The sequence below is a fragment of the Pongo abelii genome, chromosome 8 (genome assembly GCF_028885655.2).
Source record: "Pongo abelii isolate AG06213 chromosome 8, NHGRI_mPonAbe1-v2.0_pri, whole genome shotgun sequence".
In the NCBI taxonomy this organism is placed as follows: Eukaryota; Metazoa; Chordata; class Mammalia; order Primates; family Hominidae; genus Pongo; species Pongo abelii.
In genome coordinates this window covers 54272563-54286174 of record NC_071993.2, presented here as the reverse complement: position 1 = coordinate 54286174, position 13612 = coordinate 54272563, and the positions used below count along the sequence as shown (strand labels likewise).

The 13612-nt window shown below is 50.4% G+C and overlaps 1 protein-coding gene across 1 annotated transcript; it reads left to right on the top strand.

The window, feature by feature from the left end:
* The first annotated feature begins 7385 nt into the window (after positions 1–7385).
* GDF2 (growth differentiation factor 2) lies at positions 7386–12575 on the top strand. Its single transcript, XM_002820700.4, has 2 exons — positions 7386–7946; positions 9768–12575. Exons 1-2 carry the CDS (start codon positions 7601–7603, stop codon positions 10709–10711), a joined length of 1290 nt encoding a protein of 429 aa, XP_002820746.1. The 5' UTR covers positions 7386–7600; the 3' UTR covers positions 10712–12575.
* Positions 12576–13612: the final 1037 nt, after the last annotated feature.

Below are 13612 nucleotides of genomic sequence, written 5' to 3'. Positions count from 1 at the left end.
CCCTTTCTTCCGAATATTCCATCCCTCATTTTCTTCTCATTCAACTGCCCCCTTTCTATTTTTGCTAAACATGATAGTTTTATCTTATTCTTTCTAGCACTTGCAGTTTCTGGGAGACCTTCTGGATTCCCTCCAAATACCTGGAATGCCTCTGAGTCCTCATGTCTGGCTTACTGGAGTTGGGGAGGGCAGGCTGGGACACTCTCCCTGGGTCCAGCCGTGGGCATGGCCTCCAGGCCTGTGCCTGGATGGAAGGTGCTCAGTTGTTCCCATCTCTCCTGGGCATGCCCTGAAGACCTTGGAATATGAAATGGGGCAGGTCCCAACTGGGGACATGACATGTCCCAACTCTATAGTAGGAGGAGCTGGTATCATTAGTGACCCCTCCAATGTATAGAAGACCATGCAGTTATAGGATCTTGCTTAGCCTCACAGCAGCCTTGCAACTTACTGCCCAATTGGAGCTGCAGAAAAACAAGCTCAGGAAAGGTAAGTAACATGTCCATTGATGTCTTGCCAAGACCACAGGGAACATTAAGTTTGATGCTCAAGGCTGCCTGATTCAAGGCCTACATGGTTGGCACTGACCCTGAACTTCCTGGCCAGTGATCCCCAGTCTGCTAGGGTTGTCCCAACAACACTGAGGTTGGGACACAGTAAAGTGAGGTTAAAAAGAAATATGTTTATGAAATAACTTGTTTTTCCCTTAAAACAAAAAATGTCAACATTACCTTGTCATAAGAGCCCAAAAGGTTCCATCATACAGTCTAGACACGGTTTGCTGATGTCACTCAACTGGGCCTGTTTCATTCTGGAGGGAGCAGGGTGGTGGACTGCAGCTGGGCCCCATATCTGAATTTACACATCCTCTAGAAGGGCAGGGCCTCTTATAGATTAGTTCATGTGACGAACATAAACAGTACCATTGAGAGCTAAAAACTTGAGGGCTGGGAGAAAACTTTAGAAGGCTTCCAATACAACATTTATACTTGAGAAATGGGGAGACTTGAGTCCTGGTACTACCAGGTATTTTGCCTGGGGTGTCCCAATCGGTGCCTCTCTATGACTTCATAAAATGTCATCAGAGCAGAAGCTTATAACTCATGCTTCTTCTGTGGTCAGGATGGAGACAAAGCTGTGACTGAGGAGCTTATGGATGTCTGAGGTGGGAAGGGGAGGGTGAGAGGAGGAGACTCTGGAGGAGGAGGAATGGAGACGACTCCACAGAGAGGCTGACTTTGAGACCAAGCAGGACGAAAGACCTGGGCTTGGCTCGTGGAATAAGGACATCACAAAGAGCGTCTGCAGTAGCACATGCCAGGGAGGGCTGGAAGGTAGTGTCAGTGAGAAACCAGGAGGGCTGGCCAGCTGGCCAGCTCTGGCTGTGACTTGTGCACCAAAACACCGACATTAGAGTTCAAAACTATTTCCCTTTACCAAAACCTGGAAACATAAGATCCTTCACAGGTGCTTCTGGGATTTCCATTCCCCTTCTCTCTGCTCCCTGAGATAGTGATGTCCATGCATCCTCCATCTACCCTGCCTCCAGTCAGCTCACTCACGCTCAGCCCAACCCCAAGCCATGCTCCTCCAGCATCTCCCAGCAGCCTTGTTTGTATGAGTCAGGGATAGGTGGGTCGGATGGAGAAGAAATATGTTTATTTATCCAATTATGTAGCATTTACTATGTGCCAAATACCATGCTAGGCAATGTATTCATATGTCTTCTCTTGGAAGGCTCTTATGAGTTCCCTCTCTTGTCAAAACCACTGTGCAAAATGCCTATTAGAGTTGCCTGGAGAGCTTGACACAGTTGGGCCCCCTTAGCATTGTTTCTGATTCAGGTTGAGGCTTTATTTCTATCCACTTCCCAGGCACTGCTGCTGCTGGCTCCATGGCCACGCTTTGAGAACAGGTTTTTTTAGTGATGTCTCCTGGGAGGGAAGGGGTCCCTGATGCTCTGGAGTCATGGTGTAACAGAAACTGAGGTGAATCCTTTCTCCCTCCATGAAGGAACGCTGAGGTCAATGTCACCTTTTTGGAGGAACGGGCTTCAAGGATGCTTGAAATAAATGGATGAGTCAAGTTTACTTCTCTTTTTCATTGAATTGTGCTTCTTCCATACCAATTGCAGTGATGCCATGATTTCTGTAATTCACAAGTCCTGAGATTTGTGACCCTATTGAGGTTTTGGTTAAAAGTAACAACAGCACAGTCATGTGAAACTGTCTGGGTATTGAGAAGAGACAGGAGGACAGGGCCAAGCTGGCAGCCACTGGGGCAGAACCCAGCCTGACCAGCACCCACCACAGAGCATGCCGAGGTGTTCAAAGACATATGCAGAGACGAGCATGGGAGGCCTGCCCTAGAGGAGCCTTGGCTGGCTGTGAAGGCCGGGCAGGCTCACTGGGCATGTCAAATTGCTGACAGCAGAGGAGCAGCCCTGGGGCCCTTTAGTGTTTGTTAGATGAATCCAACTATTTCTTGGAACACAGAGGTTGCATGGTTTGGGAGTCCTAGGCAGGTACTAAAGGGCAGTCAGAACTGGCCCTGGTGGAGGACAACGGGAAGGGACATGAGGTGGTCCTGGTGGAAGAGCACAGCTCACTCTGCAGCTCCATGGAAAGGAAGGGCAGAGCTGTCCCAAGGGTGGGGGAGAGAGAAACAGTCACAGAAAGATCATGTACTGACAGGAGCAATACTAATGACTAGTTATTGCGTGCTTACCCTAGGCCATATTCCTGTGGAATACCCAGGAATCTGTGGTACCCTCTGGCCCTCTCCCTAGACTCACAGCTCGGTAACAAATGTGATTCCTGAGCCCGGCCCTGGACCAGCACAGGGTGAGACCTGGCCACTGCTATATACCTCCTTGGAGGCTGAAGCCCAGATCTTGTGGTTTGTCTCCTGAAAAAAGTGGGGGAAAATATAGTCCAGCCTAAGGAGCAATGCAAATTAGCATTTTTGTTGCTGCTGTTCATTAATTTGCCAAGGATTAGAAAGAAGTATTGGTAACAGTGTGGTAAGATGAGTTCTTAGGCTCAGCTGAGAGTGAATATTTAAAAAGCATTTCTGGAAAGCCGCTTAGCAATGCTTACCAAGAGCTTTGCAAATGTTACTTATACCTTGACCTAGATATTCCACTTCCAATGACCTGTCCAATAAAATAATACAAAATATACACTATAATGATGTACAACAATGTGTCTTGCCACATTATCTTAATAGTCTTGATTGTCCTACCATTGGAAAATATTTGAATAAATTAAGATATGTCCATAGAATTGGAAAATGTTTAGTCATTAAAAATGAAGTTCTTGGGCTGGACGCAGTGGCTCACGCCTGTAAACCCAGCACTTTGTGTAGTGGAGGCTGGCAGATCACTTGAGTCCAGGAGTTTGAGACCAAACTGGGCAATGACAGAACCCCATCTCTATTAAAAATATAAAAATTAGACTGGCGTGGTGGCTCATGCCTGTGGTCCCAACTACTCAGGAGGCTGAGATGGAAAGATCACCTGGGACCAGAGAGGTCGAGGCTACAGTGAGCCATGATCATGCCACTGCACTCCAGCCTGGGTGACAGAGTGAGATCTCGTCTCAAAAAAAAAAAAAAAAAAAAAAAAATGAAGTTCATGAAAAGTTTTTCACGACGTGGGAAGGTATTTACACAATCCTTTCCCAGTACCTCCTCCTAGTGCCCAGACCTAGACCCTTCTGGGGTTCATGCCAACCTGACTCTCTCCCTGTGCAGTCTGCACTATGCCCATCCCAGGGTCCTAAGCCAATCAGAACATTCAGGACACTGCATTCCCCCAGCCATGGTGATTGGCTGGAGTGTTCGCAGATTATCCAATTAGGGTCAGAGAGACACCATGAGACTCCCTAGGACTTCCTGGAAAAGAGGCTTTTGCTCCTCCTTGACCCCACCTAGCCCCCCATGTGAAAGGGATGCAGGCCGGCTGCAGTGAGTGGCCACCTTGCCAAGACACAGAGAGATGGAGCGTGAAGCCAACACAGTGTAAGGCAGGACTGAGAGAGGAGAAAGCATGGCTAGAACTTTGCCTGTCCTATAGCTCAAGCCATGCTAAAGCCAAACCCTTGCCAACCCCGAGAAGGTTTCATTAGTCAGGTTCAATCCACTTTGCTTAGGCCTGTTTGAATTCTGCTTTTCTGCAACCTGCGACAAAAGGAATTCAAATGACAACATTTTAAAATTTTTTTAATTAAAAAATTTTTGTCAAAGAGAAGCAAGCCTATATATATCAAACCATGTATACCTCAAGTGGCTTCGAAAGTAAACCTAAGGCAGAGATTGAAGACACTTTGGTGTAGATTTTCTTAAATTTTATGCTAGCCTTTGCTTTATTTAGGTATAGACACATAAGACTACCATAATTCAGATCTTTAGTCTTTGAATAATCATGTGGACGGACTTCCCTGGAAAGTCGGTGAAGAATTAGAAAGTACACAATTTGGAGGAGGAGTGGGGAAAGGAGAGATAAATAAGACCTCCTGTTGTTCAAGTGAGGCAGCTCCTTCCTGAGGCCCCAACAATGCAAAGCTGGTGATAGCAGAGGGAGGGGTCCTTCTGCAGGAGGGAACATCCAGGGTTTGTTTCCTCCTGGGAAAATCAGAGCAAGTTTGAGACTTGTTCCCTAAGACCCAGAGTTAGGGGGATTTTCTCAAATGGACCAGGGTCCATTTGTATGAAAAGGTAACCAGGTCCCTGAAATCACCACCTGATGAAAGTGGGAGTCCCGCTGGTGACCTGTGCCCCCCGTAAGAGCCTACAGATTTGAGAAAGGGCTGGTTGGAATTGGTGTGTGCCCATAACTGGCCTCTTACCTTCACCCAGCCACTGGCCACAGAGGCACGCATGCTGGAGATGGGTAAGCCCGGCACATGTCTAAGAACACTGTTACCTTGTTGCCTCATGGGGGCCACCCCACAGACCTGGGCTAGAGGGCATCCCAGCAGCTAAGAACAAGCAGCCATATAGACATGTAGGACCAGTGCCCAACAGCAAAGTCAGTGTTGTTGAGAAGCAACAGCGGGTGGGACCCCTCTCTCCCTCCCGCTTCCCAGCATGAAGAAGCTGGACTAACACCTTCACACCCCATCTCCTTTGGACTTAATTGACCCATGGGGCTCTTGGACAATTCAGGAAAGGAGAAGACTAGACTTCCTGATAATATGGATCAGGAAACCTCAAGCAATCCATTTAATACAATAGAAGAGATGTGAACATATTGATATCTTGAGTTTGTGAGGCAAATCGTTTCAGATATACACCGGCATGTTGCATTGCACAGCTCCAGGGAAAGACACCCATGTCAGTGTCTGTGTGACCGGCACCCACAGGCAGCTGTGATGACCCTGGATACAGTCAGGTCCATAGTCCTTCATCTGAGACCCCCAAATAAAGAACCATCTGAGAACCTAGAGTTTCTTTTAATTCCTTTTCTGGGAAAACTTGACCTGAATGGACATCTGTGTCTTTATTTGTTTCACTGCAGAAATATTCATGTGTGTCATTATAAGGAGTTGTCTCTGACCCCTTTGGGAATGTTATTGCATATGCACAATACAAAATCCCCCAAATCTGAAACTGTCGGAGTCTCAACACAATCCTGGCCACAAGGTTTTCAGATATAGGATTGTGGAGCTGGATGTGTCTCAAAATGCTAACCGTGGGCATCACTGGATGATTAAATTGTAGGTTATTTATTTTCTCTTTAATGTTTTCCATTTCCCAAGTTTTCTACACTATAGACTACTGTTATAACTGGGGAAAAAAAGTCACATTTAAAAAATAACATCAGGTAGCAGCCCGTTGCTCCTCCCTGAGCACATCCAGGCCACTAGGCTATCCCTCTGCTCAGCCTCTCGTGTGTGAAAAGCTCCTGGCCAGACCACATTAGAGGCGTCTGCCCTGCCCTCACTCCTCCTGGACCACACCCCACTCTGCATTTGCAGCTCCGTTTCTTGGGCATGGCACCCATTTATTCATCTTTTCTCTGCCCCATGGAATTCTTGCACTGAGCTGGATCAAAGCCCAGCACACTTCCAGTCCTCTTCCCAAGCCGCATTTCTGAAGCAGCACGCTTCCCGGCTTCCCCTGGCCCATGTCATCAAAGGACAGAGATAGCAAGTTCTGTCCAGGCCCAGCCATTCAGGGGCTCCTGATTTCACCCATCCCCCTCTGCAATCTCTGACTGCAGCATGCTGTGGTCCCTCCTGCACCCCGCTAAACCTGCTCAGCTCTCTGCAACCTCTCCCCGACAGCCTCACCAGCATAGAATATCTTCCCCAGAGTAAACCACCAGGCACAGCATACCACAGAGTGTTTCTAACCGTGCTCCTTTTTTGCTTTCCTCAAAGCCACACGTGATGGAAATGGACAGAGTTCGAGTGTGGACACACTGCTCTTAACGCAGTCCCTGGGGCCATTTCCTGGGCCACAGCTTGTCAGCCTCCAAAGGCCAGGGGATCATCTTCTTGGCATGTACCACTCTCAGAACAACCCATCTACTCCCCTGTCTACCAGATTGTGTGGTTCTCCCTGCTGATGAGTGTGAGCCAGGAGGCTGCCAGGTCGGTGTGATCTAAGACCACCCCACAACAGACCAGTGACAGAGCTGGGATGCAGGGATGCGGGGAGCTCCCCGCAGGCTGCAGTGTGTTGTGGAGCTCTGACAGAGCAGGCTGGGGGAACCCAGGGCTTCCTCCCCCAGCTCCAGCTCAATCAGGCCTGGGCTGGAGAGGGGGCATCCAGAATGCAGCCACCAAGCCAGCCTGGGGCACAGCATCCCCTTAACCCCTATAACTATCTTCTGAATGGGAGGCTCCAAGAGCTGCAGTGACTTGTTCCAGGTGACATTTGCAGGGAATCGGTGAGGGAGCTGAGATCCCAGCCTGTGTCTAGTTTGACTCATCACCACACTAAATTGCACGGGAGCCATATTCACTCGTGATCTCTAATGCTCATCAGTGTATCCCACCAACAGAGCAGGGAGCCTTGCCGGCAGGTTCCGATTCTGCAAGGAGCAGGCCTCTTCTGAGCCCTGATGTGGTCCCCACGCTATCCCCATCTCCCCAGCCCCCACGGTTCACTGTGATCTTGTGCTGTCCTTTCTATATTTGGAGGACTACTTGGTCTTATTTCCTGGATTCTTCACTCTTGTGGCCCAGGAGAGGGAGCACATGTCACCCTGCCTGGAGATTCTTCTGAAGAGCCCTGGCAAGGAAATGAGAAAGTATCCTAATTAGGGGGCAATAACCCCCTGGAGAAGCACAGATTCTTTACAGTAGGCCGTGTCCTTACCGCATGCCCTGTGTGTTTGTCAGATGTTTATAGAGCCTTCATTAACGGAAGGCTCCCTCAGATAAGACGTCGGAGCGCGGCATCGAGGACCAGATAAGCACAAGTGGAGGACAATCCAGCCCGGCGGCGGGTGAGAGTGGGCGCTGGCCAGGACGGTTCCTTCAGAGCAAACAGCAGGGAGATGCCGGCCAGCTCCTTCCCGGCTCCTCCCCGTGCCCGCTAACACAGCACGGCCGCCTGCAGTCTCCTCTCTGGGTGATTGCGCTGGCCTAAGATGTGTCTTGGGGCACTGTGGGTGGCCCTGCCCCTGCTGTCCCTGCTGGCTGGCTCCCTACAGGGGAAGCCACTGCAGAGCTGGGGACGAGGGTCTGCTGGGGGAAACGCCCACAGCCCACTGGGGGTGCCTGGAGGTGGGCTGCCGGAGCACACCTTCAACCTGAAGATGTTTCTGGAGAACGTGAAGGTGGATTTCTTGCGCAGCCTTAACCTGAGTGGGGTCCCTTCGCAGGACAAAACCAGGGTGGAGCCGCCGCAGTACATGATCGACTTGTACAACAGGTACACGTCCGATAAGTCGACTACGCCAGCGTCCAACATTGTGCGGAGCTTCAGCATGGAAGGTAGGGTCTCCGCTTGCACCATGCGCGCTGGGGTGGGACTCACAGGTCCACAGCTGCTTTCCCCAGGGTGGAGGCCGCTGGCCATAGGAGGCTCTTCAAGCTTCCATTTAAATTAGTTACAAAGAAATAAAATTAAAACTTATTTCTTTAGCCTCACCAGCTTCCTTTCAAATGTGTGGCTAATGGCTTCCCTATCAGGCAGTGCAGACTGCAGAACATTTCCATGGTCACTGAGAGTTCTACTCAGTGCTTCTGCTCTGAAGGATTCACCTTCCCCAGGCTGTGTGCCACATTTCACACAGCAGGTGCACAGGGATGCCAGCTCCCTTTTTTCCACCCCTTCTCTTTACTCTCCCCTTCTTTCCGTCTCTCCCCTCTGATTCACTTCTCTTCCTTTCCCCCTTCCCTTCCTGTCCCCTTCTTACTTCAGAACAGAACAATCTATTTCACCTCCAACTAACTGGTATATTTTTAAACTTTCAAAGCACATCTATTCCTTTCTTGTGAAAGGGTTTTAAAAATCAGATAAAATTCTTTGACAGAGAAGTGTTGGAAGAGAACCTAATTGTTTTTAAATAGAAATATATCTGATTTAGAAGGACTAGAAGATAACAAACATGGACCTAGGACCTATGTCCTAACTCAGTCAAGCTCACATGATGCAGGGGAAATATGTTTCTGAAGAGTGAAACTGTTCAGTCAAAGCTTGCAGCCACCAAGGGTACCCACCCATGTCACCTAGGAAGTGTTAAGCTGCTGGATTCTGACCCAGGCCTGTCTGCCTGCACAGCCGGCTTTTCCTGCTGCTGCTGCTGTCTCCCTCTGAATGTCCAGGAGCACAGAGCCTCTCCCTTCCTGGGTCTGAGACTTGCAAATGGCTAAGGGGCCTGGCTCCATACCACACCCAGGCCAGACCTAACCGGTCTGCAGAGGCAGGACTGGCACTTCAAAATCTGCCAGCTAGGTTTCCCTATAGCACAGGGTCTCCACACATGTGGGCACATAGCAAGTGCTCAAAAAATGCAACCTCTTTTCCCTGTCTGTGAACCAGCCATGGTATAGCAGGAGCGTGCTAATGACCAAGTGTCAGCCCAGGATAAATGGGATATCGAGATAACTATGTGGCTAAAAGGCAAGCCCCATTTTTGCTTGACGTGACAAAACAATTGAAGCTAATAGATTTTGTTCCTGAAACACTAAAACCAATTATCCACTTTCGCTTTGTTTGGAAATTACAATTTCAAATGATTTATACACTGTTTAGAGGCTGAGATTTTTGATAACATCTTAATATTGGGGTTTCACTGTCCCCACCCAGGATCTCTCCTTTAAATTCATACACTCAGGATCTTCATTCAGGATCTGACAGTGAGTTTTTCTGTTTTCTTTATGTACTCACTAGCTGTGTGCTAGTAAGTCCCAGAATACTCAACTAGCTGTATGCATTTTGGCAATTAACTGCCTTGAATCCCAGTCTCCACATCTGCAAACGTGGAATAATAATTAGATCCTCCCAGGGTAAGTGAGAGGATTAAGGTGAAATGTATTCTGCAAAGCTCCCAGTGTAATGCCTGGCACATAGTAGATGCTCAATGAACAGTAGGAACTGTCAATCCCAATTGGAGGCATCTCCTTTGGAAGATCTTAAGTGTACCTTTCAAAATACTCTTATACCTTAAGGGCTTGGGTGAAACCAAATAGAGATAATACAGACCAAAATTGTTATCCCAGATGCTCTTCTGTCTAAACCCTGAGACTCAGCTTCAGTGTCATGGAAACAGACCCTCCGGCAGATGCCCACCACATGTGTTTGCATTTCAGATGCCATCTCCATAACTGCCACAGAGGACTTCCCCTTCCAAAAGCATATCTTGCTCTTCAACATCTCCATTCCGAGGCACGAGCAGATCACCAGAGCTGAGCTCCGACTCTATGTCTCCTGTCAAAATCACGTGGACCCCTCTCACGACCTGAAAGGAAGCGTGGTCATTTATGATGTTCTGGATGGAACAGATGCCTGGGATAGTGCTGCAGAGACCAAGACCTTCCTGGTGTCCCAGGACATTCAGGATGAGGGCTGGGAGACCTTGGAAGTGTCCAGTGCTGTGAAGCGTTGGGTCCGGTCCGACTCCACCAAGAGCAAAAATAAGCTGGAAGTGACTGTGGAGAGCCACAGGAAGGGCTGCGACACGCTGGACATCAATGTCCCCCCAGGTTCCAGAAACCTGCCCTTCTTTGTCGTCTTCTCCAATGACCACAGCAGCGGGACCAAGGAGACCAGGCTGGAGCTGAGGGAGATGATCAGCCATGAACAAGAGAGTGTGCTCAAGAAGCTGTCCAAGGACGGCTCCACAGAGGCAGGTGAGAGCAGCCACGAGGAGGACACGGATGGCCACGTGGCTGCAGGGTCGACTTTAGCCAGGCGGAAAAGGAGCGCCGGGGCTGGCAGCCACTGTCAAAAGACCTCCCTGCGGGTAAACTTCGAGGACATCGGCTGGGACAGCTGGATCATCGCACCCAAGGAGTACGAAGCCTATGAGTGTAAGGGCGGCTGCTTCTTCCCCTTGGCTGACGATGTGACGCCGACGAAACACGCTATCGTGCAGACCCTGGTGCATCTCAAGTTCCCCACAAAGGTGGGCAAGGCCTGCTGTGTGCCCACCAAACTGAGCCCCATCTCCGTCCTCTACAAGGATGACATGGGGGTGCCCACCCTCAAGTACCATTACGAGGGCATGAGCGTGGCAGAGTGTGGGTGCAGGTAGTATCTGCCTGCGGGGCTGGGGAGGCAGGCCAAAGGGGCTCCACATGAGAGGTCCTGCATCCCCCTGGGCACAACAAGGACTGATTCAATCTGCATGCCAGCCTGGAGGAGGAAAGGGAGCCTGCTCTCCCTCCCCACCCCCCACCCAAAGCATACACCACTGAGCTCAACTGCCAGGGAAGGCTAAGGAAATGGGGATTTGAGCACAACGGGAAAGCCTGGGAGGGTTGTTGGGATGCAAGGAGGTGATGAAAAGGAGACAGGGGGAAAAATAATCCAGAGTCAGCAGAAAACAACAGCAGTGAGCCAGAGGAGCACAGGTGGGCAGGTGACTGCAGAGATTGATGGAAGTCAGAGGTGGAGGAGGCCAGCTCACTCCAAAACCCTTGGGGAGTAGAGGGAAGGAGAAGGCTGAGTGCCACACCCATCATTGCATGTTATTTTCCACAACCCAGTTAGAGGGGCATGGCTTCCAATTTAGAGACACAAAACACAAACAGATCAAGTAGCATTGGTCAATGGCATGATTCCAACTCAGATTTGTGGGACACCAAAGCCCAGGATCTTCCCAAGTGCCCCGCTGCAGTTTAGCAGATCCTCTCCAGCTAAAGAGCAGTGAGACATTGGGAGCCCAGGAGTGTTGAGGCCAGGCCAGGCTGAGGCCCATCAGTCACAGGTGTGACTGGGCTGCTTGTCACATACAAGGCGTGGTCTGGCCACTGTTGCCAGTGCTCACTCAGCGGCCAAATGCTTTTTAATATCACCCCTGAGGCACTGAAAAACTAACCCCAGGCCAACTGCAGGATAGAGAGAGAGGTCAGGACAGCAGCCCTGTGGGCTGCATGATACACTGTGGCTGGAGCTATTTTGACCCCCTGGTGCAGTGCTCCCACGGCCAATGGTGCACACAGGGCCATTCACTGTCCCTGGACTGAAACCATGTGACCATTTGAGAGGGCCGGGCACACTTTCCCCTGAGGGATGGGGCAGCCTGTGGCCAGCACCTCTGCAGTTACTCAGCATAGCCAGCTCACCCGCATGCGGTGCCCAGGGTGCCCCCCAGCGACAACCCCATAGGAGATGGGCCTGGATTTGAATTTGTTGGAATTAAATGTGCTCTGGCTTTGGTCTTTGAAACATACCTATTTTTATTCCTTGATGACATGTCCTCAAGTGACAAGACTCCAGCCTTCCTGGGCGAGCCCTCCCAGCCTCGGAAGAGCTGTAGTCCTTATCGGCGATCACTGGCTCTGCCTGCATTTGACGGCTCTCTTGAGTCATGTGCGTCCCAGTGCCCTGCCTGGGTTTGGACTGTGGGACCAGACTCAGCATCCCCGAACCCAAGGGAGGATAAGGCTTCCATTTGCTCTGTGTTTCACCCTCTCCTCTGACTCTCCTGGCCACACATGGAGCTGGGCGGTATGAGGAAGAGTCTGAAAGTGGTGAAGAGTGCACCTATGGCCCTCTGACCTCCAGCCAGAGCAGGGCCTAGGGGAGGCTTAGAGAGGACAGGGCCTTTCCCTGTGGTTGAAGCTCCCATTTATTTAAAAAAAAAGTGGGGGGTGGGGAAAACATTATGTTAAATGTTTACATGGAACCAATGAACAACTTTAACACACAAATACAACAAAACATTCTTGTTTAATTACTGGCATTAGAGAAAATATGAATTTCTGCTACATGCCGGGCAGTGTGTTATGACAATGCTATTCCAAGTTGGGTGTTGAGCATCTTCTTTCAGTCCTGGTGGTGTGCTTCTGTGCCTGCCTGAAAATTTCACTCGGAAATAAAGTCAAATGTCTAATTTGCAGCCCCTCCTGAATGTAAGACCCGATCTTGAGGACCCTATAGACTCATACCCTGCCTACCCCACCCTCCAGATCCCACTGGGATGGGCCTCCCCTTCCTAAGGAGGCAGAGGGGAGGGGAAGGCAGCATCTCAGGGCTGGGCGGATGCAGGTTGGTGGTGTCTGCACACTGGGGTAAGTGATGTGGTGTGTGCACACTGGGGTGAGTAATGTGTGGGCACACTGGAGTGAATGATGTGGTGTGTGCACCCTGGGGTGAGTGATGTGTGTGCACCCTGGGGTGAGTGATATGTGTGTACACTGGGGTGCGTGATGTGCGTGCACACTGGGGTGAGTGATGTGGTGTATGCACACTGTGGTGACTGATGTGTGTGCACACTGGAGTGAGTGATGTAGTGTGTGCACACTGGGGTGAGTAATGTGTGTGCAAACTCGGGTGAGTGATGTGGTGTGTGCACCCTGGGATGAGTGATGTGGTGTGTGCACACTGTGGTGAGTGATGTGATGTGTGCACACTGAGGGGGGTGAGTGATGTGTGTGCACACTGGGATGAGTGATGTGGTGTGTGCACACTGAAGGGGGTGAGTGATGTGGTGTGTGCACACTGGGGTGAGTGCTGTGTGTGCACACCAGGATGAGTGATGTGTGTGCACACTGGGGTGACTGATGTGTGTGCACACTGGGGTGAGTGTTGTGTGTGCACATTGGGATGAGTGATGTGGTGTGTGCACACTGGGATGAGTTATGTGGTGTGTGCACACTGAGGGGGGTGAGTGATGTGGTGTGTGCACACTGGGGTGAGTGTTGTGGTGTGTGCACACTGGGGTGAGTGATGTGGTGTGTGCACACTGAGGGGGGTGAGTGATGTGGTGTGTGCACACTGGGGTGAGTGATGTGGTGTGTGCACACTGGGGTGAGTGATGTGGTGTGTGCACACTGAGGGGGGTGAGTGATGTGGTGTGTGCACACTGAGGGGGGTGAGTGATGTGGTGTGTGCACACTGGGGTGAGTGATGTGGTGTGTGCACACTGAGGGGGGTGAGTGATGTGGTGTGTGCACACTGGGGTGAGTGATGTGGTGTGTGCACACTGAGG

What these genes read in the sequence shown, in the direction of transcription:
- GDF2 (XM_002820700.4), top strand. Translation starts at nt 7,601, where the DNA reads ATGTGTCTTGGGGCACTGTGGGTGGCCCTGCCCCTGCTGTCCCTGCTG. An exon ending in GCGGAGCTTCAGCATGGAAG is followed by an intron (nt 7,947 to 9,767) that starts GTAGGGTCTCCG and finishes TTTGCATTTCAG; the next exon opens with ATGCCATCTCCATAACTGCC.